At 41.7% G+C, this 22,553-nt stretch overlaps 1 protein-coding gene across 2 annotated transcripts in view; it reads right to left on the reverse strand.

Annotated features, from left to right (window-relative positions):
• EPB41L4A (erythrocyte membrane protein band 4.1 like 4A) overlaps positions 1-8,134 on the reverse strand; it is a 137,130-nt gene extending 128,996 nt beyond the window's left edge. For both annotated transcript variants that reach the window (XM_035562626.2, XM_050716467.1), the window contains exon 1: positions 7,796-8,134. In XM_035562626.2, coding sequence (XP_035418519.1) covers positions 7,796-7,894 — 99 coding nt within the window. In that variant the 5' untranslated portion in view covers positions 7,895-8,134. The remainder of the gene's footprint in view (positions 1-7,795) is intronic.
• Between the last annotated feature and the right edge of the window lie 14,419 nt (positions 8,135-22,553).

The following is a 22,553-nucleotide window of genomic DNA, read 5'->3' on the forward strand; positions in this document are numbered from 1 at the left end:
TTCTCAGCATGAACAAAAACTGAAAAAGTAGTAGGTAGTAGCACTTGTAGCCTTACAGTTCGACTTGGTTCCAACACATGGATTCCATTCCCTTCAACTCCAGTAAGAAGATCATGCTACCTCACAAACAGCGATCTTCTACCTTATAGACAAATAAATAGCACCACAGACAAAGAATTATAGCAGAGGCAAGGCCCACTGCAGTCTGCTTCTGTCTCTGATGATGGCCAACACCAGCTAGCTTTGAGGGCAGTTTAAGATGCCCCCAGTAAGTGGATGTGGAAAGTCTGCTTTGACATTACGTATCATACCAGCATTCAGAGATTCTCCTCTCTTTCCAGAAGGGATATCTAGCCATTTGCTCCCAGCTGAGCTCACCCTTCACACAAGCATTCTTCCTCCTTTTTGAATTCTGCCTCATTAGCTTCACCAATTTCCTGTGGTAAACAGGCATGCCTTAAAATAAAATGCACTTGCCCTTATGGTTCTCAACATAGCCCCTCGTAAATATGACTCTTAACATAGACAAGAAGTTACACTGAAAAATAGAGTACGTGGAAGAAAAGAACCAGGTCCAGTGACTACCTGGCTTAATCCTGCAAGATGCTCAACTGCCTTTTGTTCTGCAAAGCATAAGCATGTGCTTACACACATTAGTAATCATGCCAAATTTTACTACTAATTACAATGCGAAACTGCCATTTTCTGCCTTTCAAATACTTTTCATGCAGCAGAGAGATAAAAGATCCTCCTTTTCCATTACTAAAAGGTGCTTTGTCTCACACAGCCAAAGAACTTATCCCTCAGTGTACTAAGTTCATGTTTTCCTGAGAACACAGTAAAGACAGTAAAGTGCTGAGCTGCTTATTATCAATCACGCACAGATTTTACCTACCAATCTGAAACTTCAATAACTGGGCCTAGAGGAAGAAAGAGTGTTTTCTTGTCTGGCTCACAAAGAACCATTTTGTCACCCTGAAAAGTATAAAGGGTAAACGCTGACAAAAAATAAATACATGAACCACACAAAATATAGCCCACGTTTTCTTTCACACTAGTAATTATACATGACTGTAAAATAATGGACTTATTATATTTTTTGAACATGTAAACAGAAGAAGCAGTTGGTGTTTACAGAATGTAAATGATCCCCCTTATTAAACATAATACAAATACCTGACCTAAGTGATGGTTTGCCACATACATTCACTTCCCTCACGCCACACCAAGACAGAATATTAAAGAAGAAAAAAATCACTAGGGGCAAAAAGAAAGAAGGAATTGTTTAAAATGAATCACTTCAAAGCTCTGAGACTTTCAAGAAACAAGCTTTCAGATAGCACCCCCTTTCAGAAAGGTTGCATATGCTGATGATGCACTCCAGTCACTAAAGGTTTCTGTGAAGAATGATCCAAAAACCTCTATGTGGGTGTTTTACATTTACTTTTCAGTAATGATGGTTTGTATTGTCAATTCAAAGAAACTACTGAGGTTTCTCATTTCCTGCTCTGGAAAGGAACTAATAGAACTGCACTTCATAAGAGTGTTTCTTCCCTTGTCATCACATCATTTCTTTTCCTCTCTCACTGATATTCCCAATTCTTTCTGTCTCCTAATTCTGACCTCCACATTGCTACTGTTTTCCTTTCCTTCTCTCAAATAAACAATGTAAATCCACTTGGTGGCATGACTACAGCTGCATGTGGCTCATATCCACCTCAGACTGGACCTCCCCGGCCCTTGTTTGTACACTTGCCTCCCAAGGAGTCCCTGAGCAGTCAAACTGTGACTAGTGGGACAACAGACAAAACAAGGTACAGTTGGCTTACAGTGATATAAATCTCTGAGTATTTAAATTCTAGCTTTTATAAAATTGGTATTTATGGTCACAAACCACAGAAAACAAACTTTTAATGGAGATAAAAGGGCATGTTCCCGCTTGGCAGAACAGCCAGGCTCCCCCCTTAACAGTGCAACACAACCAAAGGAGCAGAGCTCCCATTTTGCAATGCTTCCACTTCTGAGTAATAGCATGGGGCGACCCCAAGCATGTCCCTTTGACCTCAGTGCCTGCAGGGTTCAATCATCCCCCAGCCAGGATGCAAAGGAAGAAGTGGGAACAAAAGCACAATCAATATAGAAATTACAATCTTGATTTTAAACTATGAAATTACTTTGCTACACAGCAAGCACAAGATCTGAAATGCGTGCTAAAAACTAAGTCTACAAAATTCTACTAAGATTTTTAAATATGATTATTCACCCACAAAGATCTCACTTTTGAATAAAATGCAGCCAATATAACTGCACTATCATTACAAAAAAAAAGAAGAAAAACTTCTTAAACATAAGGGTTTAAATAAAAAAAAGAAAAACTGACAAGAACAAAGAAAGGGCAATATATTCAGCAATATATCAGTAATCTCTCGTCTTTCTAGCAAAAATATGAATATTAATAATGATGCAGCGTGACCAGTAAGTACTTCCTGTTTTCTTATACATTTTCAATAGCACCTTCATAACAGATATTTTAGAATAGTGAAATGACAAAAAAAAAAATTACAGCTTCTTAATTAAATTCTCTTTCTGAAGCACCTTCTTCATTATTTAGTCACCTCAAGAGCTCCCCTCATACCATGTGGTTCCAGTTCTCAGCAATTTTCCTTCTTGAGGGGAAGGGTTGCAATTTTGCAGTTACATTCAACTTAGAACTTTAATAAACTGAGTAAAATATCAACAGACAGTATTTAACTATACTAAATACTCTAAGAGGTGCTAATTCCAACTTACACGATTCCTAAAATAAAGGTTAATAAAAAGGCCATCTCACACAATTTACATTTACCCTGATTATGTTAAGAAATTATTGCTCATTCAAACCAGCAAAACAGACCCCTCTGTCAATATTATTGCCGAAACCTCAGGTTGACTAAGAGGTAACTTCATTTAAAAGTTAATGGATTTCCTTCTTGCTGTCATGCTAGTTTCATTAATTTTGTTAAGTGCACCTAGGGAAAATAAAGTCTCTCAGTCTTCATTTATTTTTTGGTTATTCCCTGGAGTATTCAAAATTGCTGGTCTCATCTGTAAAGATCCTCATGAAATTAGTAACCTATTTCAAATACATGATGGTGGTTTTGAGAAGTAGTTAATAGCAAGGTTTGTGAATCCTTTTGTTCCTATTTTAACAAGAGAACTGAGACTGCACAGTTGCACATGCACCATCTTGTACTCAGTGCACAGATTCCCTAGTCCCATTTTACATACATAATAAAATTTTAGTGAAGTTAGAATCTTTTTAATGTGGAAGTGATACAGAATACCATTAATTTACATTTTTGTTAATTTTTTTTTGTAGCTTTTGTTACAAAGAATGTTTGGTGGTATTGCATCAATAATATTAAAGAAAAATACATGTACTTATTCACATTTAGAGTCTGATCTCTGCTGCTGTACAAAATATGCACACCTGACAGAATACTGCAGTTTTTATAAATAAAAGAAACAACAAGGATGCAAACGAGACTTATAAATAGAATCAGTTTTTCTGAACACTGTTTCAGGGTAAAATAAACAAATAAATAAATTCAAGTTTGTGTTTTTTATTTATTGTGTTAATAAAGGTTTACCTTTTATTAACAATTCTTTTCAAAACAATACTCTAAATATCCAGAAAAATCCAACCAGGGGAAGGGAAAGAATACCCAGATTTAACGTGCTTCAGCTTTGATATTACAGTTTACTAGAACAGACCAAAATTACCATAGGTCAAAAGCAGCTGCAATCTACCATTAAAAAGATTTTCATGATTTCTGAAATAGTGTACCTGCATAATTAAGCAAATTTATCAAAGAATGATGTTTTACTTTTTAAAAGATGTAGAAATAAAATAGAGCAGAGATCACTGTCACTAAGTACACAGCCCATAGTCACACAGCAAATGACTACCAATTTGACTTTTAATGCCAACTCTCAATTAGAATCGTTAACAAACTATGAGATCTATTTGTAGGGATCTATTTTCTGCTGACATGTGCATGCATGCATTATGCATTTATATTGGGGAAAAAAAAAACAAGAGCCTACCATTGCGTGCTTGGAGTCCCTAGACCTAAAGTACCTTATGCCAAAGGCACACCCCACTTCGGGTATTTTTTGGTGGCGGTGGGTTTTGGTGCAAAATTTAATATATAAAAAAAAAATATATCTTCTGTGAGGACAACTACTCTTAACAGAATCAAAATACATGGTGCACACAATCCATCCACAATCACGTATCATGTCAGAACACTACTGGCATGTCCTATGACTTCAAGAAATAGACTATGCCTACTCAGAAGTAGGAGCCTTACCAAAGACCTTACCAAAAAACTGCCCAATTTATTGCTAAATCTGTGTGAAGGTCAGTTTAAAAAAAAAAAAAACTGGAAAAGTGATTATTTTCTTTCAGTTAGCAGCTAATTCTTGCCCTATTTGTAGCAGGTCTGTTAAAAACCTCTCAGCTGGTATCATGAACATCCTTTTAGAGCTCCACCCAGGAGCACGAGAAGATGCCTCAAGCCGATGCCACATACCAGGATCAGACACACCTTACCAGAAAGCAGTGAAGGGCCTCTTCTAATCCAAAACAGTCTGGCCTAAGAACAGACATTTCTTTTTTATCCCAGTACATGTACTCTCCAAAATACCCCTCTCTGTTACTGTACTACAGGGAAACATATCAATTATAAGATAGTTGATGCCCTTTCCTGATTAACTATTACCAGCCTACTGCCAACCTGCAGGCCGGAGGGCTAGTTTCCCCATTTTCGCACCACAGTGCTCTTATCTCAAGCCACGAAGGCACAAAGGGATAAAAGCAAGGCCTCACGGCTAACAGTGAGGAAACAGAAAACCCGTGAGGAGCAAAACCTATGCCGAGCAGAGCGGCGACAAGGCACAGGTCACGACACAAGCTACCATGGGCGGCGAGGGCCCTGTTGGCTGCCTCCGGCCTTCTGATGCTGACCCCTTGTGTGACCTTGGGAAGGTCACCCGGCCTCCTTGCGCCTTGGGTGCCCTGCTTGGGAGCAGAAAAAAACAATCCTCAGTATCCTTTCAATCCTTTGAAATCCACAGAGAAGAGCTGAGTACCCCCAGACTGTTCTCAAAGCCTTACTCTTGCACGGCCTCCACTCATTGTTTTAGTCTGAAGTGCGACTGAAAGCCCGCTGCTCTTGCATCAAGAGTGTATTAAGAGAGATCATAACTCAGAATGTCATGTTTTGCTACGCAGAGCTGCTGTCAGACATAGCAAGCCAGAAGTAATTATCACGCAAACTAAGCATAGCATTTTCAAAACTTCAGGGACAAGTGTCTACTTCTTGCCATTATTTCAGATTCACCGAAGAAATAAAGTTGCCTGGCACTCCTAGAGTCACAGCACTCAGTCTTCTGCCCTTGAAAGCAAACAACAGGACTAAATCCACTACAATAGAGTAAGTACACAGACAGCAAATAGCTATTAAGTTGCGGTTTTCGTTTCTAGCAGACATGCATTTGCTTGGGGGAAAAGAGAGGAATAAAATGGCTTTTATAACCACTTTAAATCTCTGGTTTTGTAATAGTTCACGGTTTGTAAAACAGTACAGAAGACATAAGTTTCCTGGGTAGCTGTAAACCCAATTAAAAGTGTGAAGAGAGAAGAAAGGAGGAAATCTCAGATCTAGAATAAAATCCATTCAAACATATAACCTGTACCTTATGCCAAAACTGAAATTCTATAAAAACAAGTGCAACAAGACTCTGCATTTTTAGTCATGTATATGATAACAAAAGAATTAAAACTAAACATTCAGAAGAGGTTTATACATCTGTTTCACTTCATGGCTGAAATGTCAAATGACAAAACATAGCAAATTGTATTTTATTTTTTACTATGAAATAATCATATAACTTTGATGGAAAACCATAGACTAAAAGCAACACTGATGCTCCCTGAGCACTTTAAAATGGCATAAGACAGGACTCAGTTGAAAGAGCCAGTCCTGCCCTCCTCCAGCTGTGAAGCAGATCGGGGCGCTGATCCAGCTGAAGACTAATCCAGCAAAAGGGAAATCAGTGGTTACTTTTCAGCTGGACGTGCACTGCTCTTCACACACAGCTGTACAAACACTTGTGCCAGTACAAAGGCAAGGGAGAAGACAAAGGTAGAAACCACTGGCTAGGGGAGAGCTACGCAGCTCCTTTCCACAGGCTTTCAAAGGTTCACAGAGCTACAGCAATGGGTGTGTCTTCACATTATACAAGATTAATCTAAAAAAAAAAAAAAAAAAAATACAGGCTGCTACAAAAAGGGAAAGCCTTCTTTCCCTGAAGTTCCCTGCTGTGCAATCTCAGTGCCTACCCTAAAATGCTAACAAACTACTACTTTTCTGTCAGATCCACACTGTTCCAGCTCAGGTTCAACACAGTGAAGGAGCAGGTGGAAGGGATCAAACCTTCAGCATCAGACCACCGCCAGGTCACAGTCAGTATGGAAGGAAACCACTCCCTGGTCTTAAACTAGACCGTTCCCAACACTGCAAGCCACACGTTCTTAAAAAGAAGTTACATCTTCACACCTTTTCTGACCCATGGGAGGTTTTTGTCAGACACAAAACCCCACCACCTTTTAGGGTTTGGGTTCATGACCAACAGCCGCAGGACTATCTTTGCAGATTGTTTTTCTAATATTCTTCCTCCGTGACTGCACAGGCAACAAAAGCATATGTATGTATAAATATGCATAACATACCCATGTCTGCACATACAAAGATGCGTCTAAACTTAGACTTCAAAGACCTTAGGTAGGTACTGAATTCCAGCGTCACTGTGATTTGCCTACTCCTCTGCACGAAGCATGCATTTATGAGCCTATCTGCAGGCAGTTGACTCTGCAAGGCTTGACAGTTCTCCATACACGCAGAGCTGGTAGTACCAGAGAAGACAGTTAAATTTATAGTTGGATTTGGGCTCCCTCTCCCTCCCCCTCCTTTTCCTTTCTTTTCACCAGCTGCTTCACCAAACTTTAGTCATCCAACCTGAAACATACAGGATACTCCAGGATGATTTTTTATTCTTTGAAAGTCTCTGCCATTTCCAGGAATAAAGTTAGGAGAACTGATTTTTCTCCCCCCTTTTTTTCTCCCTGATCCCACACTGAAACCATGTTCTCATGCTACTACCAAACCCAAACCCTCCCCCCCAAGAAGCGTTCCAAGTGTCCAAGACACGCCACTTGCTGTCACCAGCCTTAAAATCGCAGAGGACCGAGTGAAGGGCCCTTTCGAAAACCCTCGGCACTTGCACGCTCCGTCGGGGCTCATTAGCGTTCAGCACAGGACAGCTTTGAAGAGCCACTCCGCGCTGCGAGGGGCTTCTCCCAGAGCCCCTTCCTTTTTCTTTTCCTTTCTCCTTTTTCCTTGCCTTTTCCCTTCCTTTTTATTTTGCCTTTTCCTTTCCTTTTGCTTTTTTCTTTTTCCCTTTTTTCTCTTTCCTTTTCTTGTCCCTTTTCCCCTTTCCTTCCCTTCCCCTTTTCCTTGCCGGCACGCTCGGGATAACGCCTGTGCCCGGTGTCCCGGGCACTCCGGTGCCTCCGGCACCTGCTCCTTCCACAGCACCTCGGAGCAAACCCTCTACAGCCCCATACATCCGGCGGGTGCGCGTCCCCCCGCCTCACCCGTCCCTTGCGAGATCGCCACGAAAACCCACGAAAACGATCATTTCCAGCCCCCCTCCCCGGCCACAGCCGCCTCAGCCCCCGTGCCGCCCGTACCTTGATGCCCTGCTGCTGCGAGGTGAGGGTCAGCTTGGACTCATCCAGGAGCAAAACTTCGCAGTAGAACTCCTCGGGCACGGCGCAGAAGCAGCCCATACCTGCTGCCACGGCCGGGGCCGGGAGGCGGGACGAGCCCCCGAGCGGCGACCCAGGGAAGGGGGACAGAGGCTCGGCGGCCGCTAGGGCTCCGCGCCCGGCCCCGCGGGGCCGCCCCCCGCCGCGGCCATCCCCGGGGGGTGCCCTCCGCAGGGGAGCAGCGGGGCAACGCAGCGAGCAGCGAGCCGCCGCCGCCCCGGGGAGGAACCGAGCCACCGCCCCGTCCGCGCACGCTTCCCTCCCTCTTTCCCTGCTTCCCTCCCTCCTTACTTCCCTGCCTGCCCTTTGTGCCGAGCCGCGAGCCGGGGCCGGCCCTCAGGCGGCCGCGCTGCCCCTGGGCCCCGCCGGCGGCGCGGGGCCGCCCGTGGCCATGTGAGGGGGCTGCCGGCCGCGGAGCCCCCCCGCCGCCCTGCGCCGAGCCCGGCACGGCCGCACCGGGACGCCCAGCACCCGGCCCCGGCCCCGCCGCCCCTGCCCCTACCGGCGGCCGCGGCAGCAGTGACCCCTGCTGGGCGCCGGGGGGCTCCGGGGGGCGGTGAGGAGGCTGATTTTTTGTTTGGTTGGGTTTTTTTTCGTTTTTTTGGGGTGTTTTTTTGCCTCCCCCCTACTTGGCGGGAGGTGAGGGTTCGTGAGGAGGCTGGCTTTCCAAGTAGCCTTGGTGGGGAGCGTTTAGTGTGCAATTAAACACTGAACTTGCCACAAATATATTTAACCCCCTCACGCACCCCCTCACGCCTCAAAAATCCCACCCCTGTAGTATATTTTTTGAAAAGTAGAACATAAAAGAAGTTGGAAGTGCCCTTGCCATTCCTCCATACGCTCTCTGGATCACACAGTGGTCCACCCGTGTATTTTGATTGATACAGACATCTATATTCTGTAATTTCTCCCCCTCGGGCCAAAGGTTAAGCCCTGATCTCATGGGTGCCTGTGCATTTGCTTAGCTTTGCATGCGTGAGCCGTCCCACCGAGGATCACACAAATTTTGCATGTGTAACTTTAGGAATATGTATGTTTTTCTGATGATAGCCGGCTTGCACACTTTGCATAAGAGGGGGGTTCGAGGAGATTCCTCCCTGGACAAACCCTACTGGCTATGTAGGAAAGTCGCACAGGGAATGATACCTCTGCGTTTAAACACCTGCCCTAAATTAAACCCTGATGCTCCCAAGTGATATCTCTCTAATTTCCCTTTTTTAAGTGCAGGTTGTGTGTAAACATGCACAGTGAGGTCCTGGGATCTCTTTATCCATCCTGTAGCTAAAAAACAGTATTTTCCATGAGGGCAAAAGACAAATTTGTTAGACAAACACTTGTATAACCAGTATTATACATGTTCGTAAAAACATAGCCTTCTGAGCTACTTTCAGAATATGAAGTATGGCAAAAGCTTAAAAATTCAAGTTCCTAATCTTGTTTGTTAGACTATATATGCCCGATGAGAATGTCATCCATACAGCACAAGAAATTTAGTTAAATTTATTCCTGCTCTTTCCAAACACATTTTTCAAGCACAGTTCTTGCATCCTTCTGACAATGGACAGTTTTCTAGGGAACAGATGGCTCCTTTTTCCCTCTCACTAGTCTATTTAGATCTATATATCATGCATGTCATGACATAAATTACCCCCTCCGTCAGTTAAAGTCATTATATATGTATAAATCATTGAATAATCAAGTGAGAGGGAGGGCTCAGTGAACCCTGAATCTGTTTTAAAACCTTTAACTATAATTTAAAAGCAGCTTATATTGCTAAATCACAATCCCACACCTGAGCAGTTCAAATCAAGGTTAAAAGCAGTCCAAGCGAACGATTTCATGCCTCCTGTTTTTGAAGATTCTTTTCAGGCTCCTGCACACTAGCTGATTGGTCCACAGGGACTACACAAAATGTGCACTCGTGTTCAGCTGGTGACAGTCTTTGGAGCACAGAGACATTAACACATAAAATCATCTCCTAACCAACTACTGCCAGAGAGCGTAGCTAGGAGCTGCTCCATCAGCAGTGCCTGAACTTAACGTTTGAAGTGAGAACCTTGGAGGGAGTCCTGGACTGAGACAGTGAGATAATCTGTAGGAGAGCAGAAGGAGAGAGGAGGGAATATATACTAGAAACCAGTATGAGCCTTGAGAGGCTCAAGAAAGCAAAACTGATTTAGGGGGGCAAAAATGTAGGGCCAAGGCTTTGCGTGGAGCTCTAGGCTACTTAAGACCAGCCCTGCCTAAGTATGTCAAGTATCAGGACAGCTCACAACTTGGGAGAAACATAAGATAGTCATCTGCTTTTCAAATCCATTGGAAAACTGAGCTTCTTTTTCCTGCTCCCTGCAATAAATAAATAAATAAATAAATGAAAACACAGGTCAAGCACTGCAAAGGAATACTTGCTGACATAAACTCTCATTACACAAACACTTAAGGACATGTTTAACTCAGGCATGTAAATACAGGACCAGGGCATAGAGGCATTTTTTGTCCATCGCCTATTGCATGAAGTACACAACACAATTCACTGCAGTCACTGTAATCCAGAACACCTTCATAAGAATGATTAGTTTTAGCTGTAATCAAGTAGTTGTGATGTGGTCATACAAACTGAGAGTCATGACTTCTATATATGAAGTGACCTACATCCGTATTCTTACACGTCAGCATTAAGACTAATTGCCCAAAGGAAAGTTTAGCATATCTGGTTTCTCACTTGTCTTTAAAGTTTCACTGCCAGTAGTTGAACGTGTAGCAAGAGGCATGCTGATCTTTTTTTAGCCATTATCATTATCACTGACCTGTCACTGTTATTCCCCAGTCTATAGAAAAGTAATTCCTATATTTCATCCACGTGGCATCCTGGGGACCTGTGAAAAGCTAAAGCAAGACACTGAGCACCATCTTCACTTTCTTCCTGGTGTAAAGATGTGTCCTGGATTTGGCTTCCTGCTCACACGTGGAGCAACTCTTTCAGCAGCATTGCACTGCTCTGGCTTCACATGCACCCACCTGCCCATACATCACTGCCTCAGAACTGCCCTCAGTCATTTGCAGTCCCTCAAGAGAGGTTCTCCAGGTGTTTGACATGCTGTTGGAAGCTATATTTATTTCTGTCTCTTCCAGCTGAGAGGAGGACTGAAGCAGGCAAAGCAAAAAGAATCATTCCACATACCTATTTTACAGCATTCAGAACCTGAAGTTTGAGTGTGCTACAAGTGTATGAATTCACATTTCTCTTCACTTCACTTAATAAAGCTTTTACTTAAAACATCCTCATGAATGGTATAGTCTAACACTTTCTCCAAACTATATGTTACTAATACATATCACATCTGCATACATCCACTGGGCAGTAGCAATCCAGAGTGAATAGTGACTTGACATTATACTGTACTTAATACACTTAGCAAGCCCTTAAACTAAGATGTAATAGTCAAGACCACTTAAATATAAGAAATTTTAAATTAAGGACTATATTCAGATCTATAAAGCAGAGATAATCCAAAAACAAACAAACAACAACAACAACAAAAACCTTAACAGGACCAAAATTACTCTTGAACAGCTGATTAAATTTCTTAGCATTTCTGTAGCAATAGACATCTTGAAGAGCTCTAAACTGACAAACCACTGAGTAAAAATCCATTATTGTTCTCCTCCTTGCTTGTTCATCTAGAAAAGCCCCTAGGAGAGTGCAGCACTGCATACATGTACTTAATGATTAAGTAAGTCATAAAAATACTGCATTTTCTAATTTTGAATAGAGAGAACATTATATTAAATGTAATTTCTCCAACCAAAAATATATTTTTTTGGAGTATTTATTGTAAACTGTAGAGCTAAAATAAGAAACTGCAGATCTCTTATATGTCTATCAAAGCAAGAAAAATTCACATCTTTAAAAAAAAAAATAATTAGCTACTATTTATTCAACCTAATTTTGTGTGTGATGTAGTTTTACAGAGTCTCTGCTAAGATTTTGACAAGTTACCCCAATGCAAAGAAGAACCAGATAATCCTGTTTTATTTTGCTTCTACTTAGCCTCCTTGGCAGAACTTGGACATGTTTTAATAGTAAAGATAATTGAGAGGCGAGATGTAATAATCTAACTTACAAAGAGAAGAAAAATACATTCTCTCCAGGACTTGAGTTCATGCCCTGATACTTTAGATGGGTACTTTGTGGCACCTGTCAGCAGAAGGACAGAGTCTATGAAGATCTATGGGTGCTCTAGAGATGAAGAAAAACACATCTTTTTCAAACAATACTATCTAAAGGATAAACTCCCACCCTTCTTAGTAAAACAGGACTGAGCAGATCCACGCTGAAACACAGAAAACACTACTGACTATAAACTGTGAAATCTTTCCTACCACATTAGAGGAGCTCCAGAAGAGTAGCTTTGTTTCTAAGTCAGAGAGCAATGATGTGCCAAAACCTTCAGGCTCAGGGAGCTAGAGTTATGACTGTACCAAGGTACTAGATATGCTCTGATATTCAGTCTAAAAGGCAGTTGTTCTGAATACACTTACTGAGGCATCTTTTATGCCAATGATAGGCTGGCCACACTGGCTGGCAGATTACAAGGGACGCAGGTAATCAGTCAGTCTGTTGTTGCTTGAGCTCCACGCTGCTCAAGCACAATGGAAATCATGTTTGTCTGCAACTATCATCCCTTCTTCTCCTCTCCTCTGCATCCTGAATGCAAGTCTGGAGGGGCATCACTGCCAAGAGATTCTCAGTTCTGCTCCCAGAGGGATATATGACTACATTAGACCTCTACGTGTATTGGAAATAAACCTGATGACAACTAAACCTAAGTAATGACTTAAGCAAGCCAAACATAGGCTGAGAGGATTCTCCCGGCCAGAACTCAAGGTTATTCAGGAAGGCAACCAGTAAGGTTAAAAATAAATATTTAAAGTGACACAGATGTCAATTAGGATGAAAATTTTAACAGGGAGTGTCTCTCACCCACAAAAGAAAGTGTTTATGGAGACAAAACATTAGTAGCAGACAAGACATCAGTAGGCAGCTCTGATAGATAAAACTACTGTAATAAAGTTTATTAAACTAATTGCTGTGAACCTTATTTTTAAAAAGTCAACAATTTTTACAAGTATTAGATTTTTATTCTGTCTTCTGATGTCTAAACATTACAGCCACATTCACAACTGAGCCAACCTTAAGTACAGTTTCTAAGTCAAAGCTGTAGTTCTCATATAGCTAACTCAATTTCTATTACTGTGAGATCTATACTAAAATAATGAAATCAGCTGTAATAGTCAGCAAGATTTCAAGTTAAAAAAATCTGGAAATCCAGAGATTTTCTAATGTGGTTTGTACTAAGGATTCCCTTTCCTGGACAAACACTCCTCTTCAGTTGTAGCTTGAATACAGAAGATGTAGTAATTGAATGGAGAACATCACCTATGGTGAGCTACTGTGATGGGATCAGAAGACATCTTTATTTTTCAGTGTCTACACATATCTATGATGATTTCATGAACAGGATTTCAGCAGCTTCCTGCAGATGATCATGGAAATAAACGGTTCATCATACATCTTGTAGACTCAGACACTTGGTGAGTGAAAATACTAGTTTGGAACATGCCATGTAGCCTGCTGTGACCTCCTTTCAAGTTTTCTTTCTGTAGTCCGAGGATGGGAAGTATCCCCTTAAGCTTCTATACCAGTCACAGAATCTCAGTGATGTGAAGAAGGATTGCCTGCAGAGGGACTGCTCCAGTTCACAGTCAGAGCTGAAGGCCAGACAGGGTCACTAAAGCATCCAATTGATTTCCTTTTTACCACATTCCCTTAAACATGGCATCATTTCTTGCTGCAGAGCCCACAAACTCACTCTGATAAAGCATATTTTTGGAAATATCAAGTCAAACTGAACAGGAAGATCTGGAAAGTTTACCTCTTTTCTGGGAGTTTATCTGTAAGTGTAGTTTCACCTGACTGACATGTTTGTGTGTGCACCATTTGATAACCTTTGTTTCTTTCTTTACAACACGAAAAAATGTAAATGAGAACTGTATGGGGCAGGAAGTCACTTAGTAAACCAAAGAAATTAAAACAAAACATTTCAAAAACATTTTCTCAGGCCCTAGAGTTATTTTAAAAATGGGATGACATAAAAAAGAGACCCAAAATATTTTTAATGTCCTGGTACTGCAAGATTTCATATTGTCACAGTTTAAGTCTCATGCGGCTTTTAAGAATAGAGCAATCCTTACTGCTTCCCTATTATTCTGTATAGCTAACAGTCTAACTTCTTGCCATCCCACTTTTGCTTCCAAGTTACTTGGTCATGCCAACATTCAGCTGGCTGAAAAGAGACTGTTTCCAGCATAGGAGAGGAGAGAGGAAAATACATATAAAGGGCAAGAGATAGGGGAGGACAAAAAAGGAACATATTTGCTTGTTGTGATGGAAAGAACTGCAAAATAAATGAATGGGAGAGAGGTGAAACCTAGATAAACAAAAGAAGCAGTTAGAGGCGCATCAGAGAAGAAAGAAATAAAAGCAAGAAAAATGGAGGGAAAAAAAGCATATAAACTGAAAACCAGAAAGAGGATGAAAGTCTGATAAAAACACTCTAAGCAGGAGATGTTTCTGTAGGAGCTGGGCCTGCCAAACGGGAATAGAAAGACAGGATCAGACTAGGTCATGAAAAATGTAAACACCTCTGATGGAACTGAGGTGCAAATACTGCTTGTGCAGGCCTTGCCCTCAAATATAACACTTTGCCTTGAAGGCAACTGGAGTGTGGTCTAGCGCAATGGGTGTTCCTCTCCATTATCTGCTTCCACAGCCCTGTTGTGCTCCTCACAGTCCCAGCCTGCTATCCTCTCATAGTGTTTTACTTTGCACAATTTCTAAATGTGGGCTGCTGGTGTTTTCAGGCACCACATCTAATGCTGTGCCACACTGTCACTCTTCCTTACCACACGGGATAAACAGCTACCCATACACTAGTTGGTCACATAAAGGTTATTTTTGCATTTGGAAGGCTTTGTTTTCGCAGCTAAGATGAGAAATATTACATGGTGATGGAAGATCCTAAATATCTCAATGTTCAAGTGTTCACCTCCATGTATTGCATATTATATATATCATATATGAATTGATTATGTTACGGACATTTGTATATTTTCTAGGACACAAGAGTAGGAACGTTTCTCAGCTCACATAACATGTAAAATATATTGCTATTCTAACATATGCATGTTTTCAAACCCACCACATTACAGAATAGCACAGATTGCCAAGAATTGATACAGAAGTCCTCCAAAGTTGTGAGAGCTCTGTGTACAGTGTCTGTGAAGCGATTTATGAGATTAAACTATTCCTTCCCTAATACTTTTACAGAAAAGCTTCTTTACTACCTAATAGTTTTCCATATTCATAATACCAAGTTCACCAAAAATGTGTCCACTGCTGCTAGCACAAGATCGTAATGAATTGTGTGTGTGTGCATTTTTACATCATGTTTATGTCATTCTGATATGGGCTAGATTCCCGGCATCTTGCTTCTTTGCCAGAAGAACATACCCGAAATACCATTTTGAATGGTTGCTTACTTACACCTCTAAGTCTGCTAACCCAGCCAATGCTTATAGCAAAGTTCTACATCATTCTTTGCATATTTACAGAGACATGTTAGCACAGACTATAATGTTACTAAGTTTACCAGTTAAAATCTAAGGATAATTATGTAGTACTTCAGTTTACCTCTGTCTGTACTACCCAAAGTCAATTAATAAATCATTAAAAACTCAGTAGGAGTATTCTATTTACTCTGTTCTCTTTATGGAGGTGTTAAGAAACCCAGGAAGGGAATACTGACTAGCATACCAGTCATTGCAAGAGCTTCATTTTTTTGTAAAAGGTGAAAGGAGCGGCAGACAGATGACTGAAACAATTTGAATTTTTCAGATTACTTAGGTCTTTGAAAGTGATTGTTTCATCTAATACTTTTAAGGTTTAAAAGAAAGTATGACACAACTAAACTTGCTATCAGCCTGAAGCTTCCAGGCTCAGGATCTTTTTTTTTTCAGGAACAAATTTAAGCAGCTCACCTGCTTCCTGTTCTTTTCTGTATAACCCTTCTGGCCATGGAATAACCAAGCTTAAGAAACCATTGAGCAGGACTTGTACTGGATGCAGATGCCCCAGGCACTGGCAAGTGGCAGGACACAGACTGCTCCACCGGCCTCACTGCAGGGCATGGCTGGGCCCTGCAGCCGAGATGGCAGTGCCTTGGAGAAATGGGTTTAAGAAAGGGGGAAAATGCTCCATGTGGGAGAGAAGAGCGAGGAACAAGTGTGAGAGAACGAGCCCTGCAGCCCCCCAGGTGAGTGCAGCAGGAGGGCAGGAGGTGCTCCAGGCAGGCAGCAGCAGTTCCCCTGCGGCCTGTGCAGGGAGAGGCCCCTGGTGGAGCAGGCTGTCCCCCTACAGCCCATGGGTCCCACATGGAGCAGATCTCCACTCTGCAGCCTGCAGAGGAGCCCCCAGGTGGAGCAGGACAATGTCAGGAACTGCTGCCCATGGAGATGAGCCCCTGCAGGAGTGGGTTGTCTGGTGGGAACTGAGGACCATGGGAGACCCATGGTGGAGCCACTGGTTCCTGGAGGACTCCATAGAGAGAACCTACACTGAAGGAGTTGAAGGACTGCAGTCCATGGTAAAGATCCCTGCTGCTGCAAGGGAAAGTTGTGATGAGGAAGGAACAGCACAAAGTGTTACAGACTGGCTGCAACCCCCAATCCCATCTCGTCTTTGTCACTCAGTGTGATAGAGAACGGGGTAGGAAGTGTGGAGAATGAAAGAGTGAAGTTGAGCCTGGGAAGAAGGGAGGAAAAGGTGTTGTCAGTTTTGTCATTGTTTCTCATTATTCTACTCTACTTTTTAACTGGCAATGAATTAAATCAGTTTTCCCCAAGTTGAGTCTCTTTTGCCCATGACAGCTGATGATGAGAAATCTCCCTATCTTTATCTTGACCCAGAAGCTTTTCATCTTTTCTTCTCCCTACATCCTGTCAAGGAGGGGGTTGTGAGAGAGCAGCTGGGTGGGATTCTGGCAGCCAGTTGACAGTCAACCCATGACTGAACTGATGATATTTCAGTAGATGTCGAAGTGAAACCCTAGGATCACAGTATCATTAGGGTAAACTCAGCTTGAAAGTGTTCTCAGGCAGTGTTTAGTTCAAGCTTCCGCTTAAAGCAGGATCGGCTATGAGGCCAGACAAGGTTGCCTCAGGACTTCATTCAGTCCAGTTTTAAAAACCTCAGAGGATGAAGACTACACAGCTTTATACTCCCACACGGGTGAATGACAGGCATCAGGCAGAACTTCGTTTACATCTGTATAGACGTGTACAAGACAGCCACCAAAACAGGCACCAGGCTATTTTGCATGGGTGTTTGAACATACCAGGGTTCTCAGACCACATGGCACTCACTTCTTGAGCTTTTTCAACGTAGCTATGACTGATGCCCTTTAGACAAGCCTAATGCAAGATTAGTAATTCAGCCATAGTCACAAGGAAAACTTATTAACAGTGGCAGCTTTCATTTCACCTTCTGTGGGAGCTTGAGCTTTCAGTTCAAGGGGGAAATCTGAGCAATGGAAGAGTTGCTGGGCTTTAAGATTATTCAGACACCCACAGAGTTAGCCACAATCTACACAGCATTTGTGGGATTATCCTGTATGCTTCCTCATAGACAGAGAAATACCCGGTAAAAGAATTCTTAAGGTTATTCAGATATAAATAAATTACTAACCTTGCCAAAAATTGAGTTCTGGTTAGTCAGGCTCCCCAGCTTATTAGGAACAACACTTAGAAAAGTTGCTTTTTTTTTTTTTTTTTCCCCAGGATGTCTCTGAACAGTATCAGCTTGCTCAGAACATCTTGCTTTAAAGAACAGTCATTTTAGTTTTGCCGTTCAGGGCAGGACACACTACCATCTGGAGGAGAGCTAACCAGAAGACCTGATCCCTAAGGCCAGCCTAAACCCACAATCTGTCCCCGTGAAGGCTGGATTTATATAAGCCAATAGACACCCATCAGATCCAAGCATAATGTGTTCAGGGTTTAAACTCATGACCAGAGAAACAGATGGTTCTTTATCTGCAGAATGACATCTTTGGTTAGCAACATCTAAAGTCATTTCTAATGCCCGCAGCTGATCTTGCATGAACTCTTGTTTTATACCTCCTGATATTTATACCTCCTGATATTTCATTATTCAGTCTTTTGAAGGGCAGTGTGTGCTCATACCTCACAGCAGTTCAGACAGCCGTTAATCACTTAACAGAGGGTATTATATGACACAGTGTCATTAATAGAACAGTAAATTAGGAATGATTGTTTCTATTTTTATGTTTCTCCATCCTAGTAAAACAGATTCAGTGGAAGTATGTTGTGCTAACTGTGCCACCCTGGGGGCAACTTACTTCTTGAACTCACCCTCTCATACATGGCTTTATCTGAGCTGGACACATAGAAATTAGTTCCAAACAAACATAATTAACAAATGAAGCATATTCTTTCTCAACTGTCTCCTGAGGCTACTTAATTCATCAGCATCCTAGAAAGAGAATCACGAGGTTTGGTTCTTCATATGCTGTTTGGAAAAGACTCTTCTTTTTCCGCTGTGTTGTTAAGCAGCTGACAGAAAAGACCATAAGAGCAGCAATGTGCCTATTGTTCATTCCTCTCCAGTAACTTGTGTGACTAGTTAGAAGAGTGACTAACTGATTGATTTACATGCCACAGACCTTGAACCATGGCCGATAAAAACAGTTGTCTTCTTCACAGACTGAGTTTCCCACAGGATCTTTTTTTCTATTACTGCTGCCTCCAGAAACAGCATCTGTTGGGCGCTCCAGGTCTCCTTTTCCTTAAATATCCATTATTTCCCATTATAATACTAACTTAAAGGATTATAACACTAACTTAACCTCTACTATCTACTCATAACAATAACAAACATTGTTAAAACAATCATTAAGGGAATAATAAACTTCACTATTTCAAAGCACTGTGCAAACAAAAAAATAATGGATTGATCCTATGAAGAGGAACATGTAAGATGGGCAGAGAACACTCTGCATTTTCTATAGCCAAGAAAACTGAGGTATAGACAAGCTAAGTAATTTCACCAGGGAATTATTCTGAGTCAGTGGAAGAGTGGAATGACATCTCAAATCCTAAACTCATGTTTGTAAGCAAATTGCCTGTTGCCTGTTGACATGCTATTTCTCCTCATCTCTTTCATCAAGAATCTCTGTGATTAAAATGTTAGTAAATAGAGTAACTCATGGCTTCTGAAGAGAGTAGAAATATGTTGACAGGCCCAGAGGACCAGAAGGATAGGTATGTTAAAGGGTGTTTTTAAAAAAGCAGATTTCAAATCTCCTATTATCAAAACCAGAATTAATTACAACTCAGTAGGATGAAATTCATTCTTAACTCCTTAATGTTTGTTGTTCCCATATTTTCATTTTATTTTTGTTTTCATGTAGAAGAAGAAGGGAAGGGAAGGGAAGGGAAGGGAAGGGAAGGGAAGGGAAGGGAAGGGAAGGGAAGGGAAGGGAAGGGAAGGGAAGGGAAGGGAAGGGAAGGGAAGGGAAGGGAAGGGAAGGGAAGGGAAGGGAAGGGAAGGGAAGGGAAGGGAAGGGAAGGGAAGGGAAGGGAAGGGAAGGGAAGGGAAGGGAAGGGAAGGGAAGGGGAGGGGAGGGGAGGGGAGGGGAGGGGAGGGGAGGGGAGGGGAGGGGAGGGGAGGGGAGGGGAGGGGAGGAAGAGAGAGGAAGAGAAGAGAAGAGAAGAGAAGAGAAGAGAAGAGAAGAGAAGAGAAGAGAAGAGAAGAGAAGAGAAGAGAAGAGAAGAGAAGAGAAGAGAAGAGAAGAGAAGAGAAGAGAAGAGCTTTTGTTTCTAGATAAACCAAAATATGGGTGCATAAAATTAACAAAAAAAATGGAAGAATACAAACACTGCTATTATGTACACAATGCCATCAAAACCTATCATACAAACATTGGCAAAGAAAAGTGTAATAACTTTTTTTTAAAAAAGCTTTTGAACAGTTTGTCCTGCAAGCACACCAAAGAGAACCCCAAAGTATGAGGTACAGAAGAATACTGAATCTAAATGCCAGTAACCTGTATTAGAAATTCTGGAAACAGATTTAATGAAAATGGCTTTCTAATAGCATTTTTAGTATGTCTAATGAAGCCTTGTGATACTCCACATCTTGTAACCAGTTCTTTCTATTCAACTATACCACTAAAATAAAAATAAAGAGTGTGCACCATTCTTTATGCTAGTTTAAAACAAAATTACAAGCAGTTATGTATGGCTCTACTTTCCCATATAAGCTGGAATATGTCTTCAAATAAATACACAAGTTGATATTTAATGCCACTTACCAGACAGATGGGTAGAGTGGGTCACCTATTAAATTTTGAAACCAAATTCATTAAGTTTTCCATGCACACCCTGCTCAATGAATTTTATTCAGTACTTCCTGAAAATCCTTACAGGCAAAACTAGTCAGACAAGTGATAGCTCCAACTACTGGTACTTTTATTTTGTGGTAGACAAAGAGGCATTATTTTGAAGTTGATTAATATTGGTCATCACAACCAAACATCAAGATGAAGTCAATATGATTTGTCACAGCTGAGCTTTTTGCCAAAAGCTACTGACAAGAAGCCAGTGTTTCCCCCAACCTTCCTAGCTGAAGGGACATTAGCAAGATAAAAATCTGATTTGGAAAGTGATTTTTCGTTTGCTTGTCATGTTAACACCACATTGTGTTATTGAAAATATGATTTTTTCTAGTTTGAGTTTCCCTGTCGTTTGTTCTGTTTTAGTATGTGATCCTAACTAAGCTCAATCACTAAAGCAAGTTGCTATTTCATACCGCTTCACTTTCTGTTCTGCTACCATAAACAAGTCTGCTGTCTTCAGTTTTCAATGCTAAAAAAATTAATTAATTAATTAATTAATTGGGAAAAGAACAATATTACAAAATTAGGGCAAATACCAGAAAATCACAGAGCTGCAGAGTGATTGACGTTGGCAGGTACTGCTGGATGTCAGCTGGATGTCACAGCTGGATGTCACCCACACAGGAAAGCAGCACTCCTGGTGTTCAGAGTGAGCCTCCTGTGCCCAGCTGGTGCCCAGTGACTCTTCTCCCGGCACTGGGCACCACTGATAGCAGCCTCACTCTGTCCTCTTTGCATTCTCCCTCCAGATATCTATAGACATTGGTAAGATCCCCCCTGAGGCCCCTCTTCTCCAGGCTGTGCAGTCCCAGCCCTCTCTGCCTCTCCTCACAGGACAGGTGCTCCTCTGCATCATCTTCATGGCCATTTGCGGATCGTGTCCAGTGGCTCCATAAACAGAGATGAGTAATCTTGGAATATTTAGAATAGATCTAATTTGCCCAGTTGGTTTGTATGTTCAATACGTGTTTATGTTATATGTATGGATTCTTATGGTCTGTTTGAAATAAGGTAGCACAAGGCAGAAAAATAAGGCAGAAAAGCCTGCTTACATCACTACATCACAGAACAAGCCAAGAGACATTGAAAAGAAACATGCTCAGGGCAGGCTGAGGCCAGAAACAATCTGAAGCAAAGGAGCCTAGGGTCCAAGGTAGTGCTTTTTGGTAGCCAGCCTGAGATCTAAGCAAGGTTGAGCAGACTATTCGGTAATAATAAATGGGACAATGAGCGCAAGAAACAAGAGCAGGAAGGGGAACTCAGAGCTGAGGACAGAATGAGGGTAGGAAGATAAGCACAGAGATGAGCTCCAAGAGAGAGGCCTAAAATCTCTGAAGGCTCTGTCCTGCTCTATAGCTAGAACATTACTTGTGACACAGAGTCTGTGCCACATGAGTTTGGCAGCCACTGATGAGCAATCAAGTGATTGTTCCTTACGGGTGGGCCAAGCCATGGCAGCCTGGAGCAGCTGACAAGGGGTTGGAGCTGCACGCACTTTCTGCAGATTGACTTTCACTAATATGAGAGAAGGATCAAGGCAGCAAGGACCAGCAGTCCCAAAGATGCCATACTCTGGTTTGTACTGCTACCCCACAGTGGATGGCCAGTGCAAAACATCAAGGGGAGAACAATCTGTCTTTTGCAGCTATGCAAATCACATATACGATTTTGCCCATTATAAATAAAGGCATGAAGATCCTGGTGATTTGCTCAAATTGTTGTGAGCTATAATATATGGCAGATTTGTAAGAAAGAAGGATACTATATGTGCACTGTAAAGGGAGAAGAGAAAATTGGCTGTGTAATTTCCACAAACGATTGTAATAAATTTAGTAACCACTGATATTCCTGCAGAGTCTCTTGAATACGTTTAAGAAACACACAAGAAACAGTCAGACCAAGCTTAATTCCTAGTTTTCCCAGGTCTAGTTAGTTTCATGAATGAATATCTTCCATGAATACTAGCAATTCATCACACTGTATTTGCTTATGTTCTTCACTTTTGGGCTGGATGAGAAATGCTGACTTTCCCCTGGTGCTGCCGGAGCTGTATAAATCGTTACACCACTAGATGGCATTCAAAGCACAACCCGTAAATTTCACTGCAGTGTTGTCAGGACTTCCTCACAATCATTAGTCATAAA

Source organism: Cygnus atratus, chromosome Z, assembly GCF_013377495.2.
Source record: "Cygnus atratus isolate AKBS03 ecotype Queensland, Australia chromosome Z, CAtr_DNAZoo_HiC_assembly, whole genome shotgun sequence".
Classification (NCBI taxonomy): domain Eukaryota; kingdom Metazoa; phylum Chordata; class Aves; order Anseriformes; family Anatidae; genus Cygnus; species Cygnus atratus.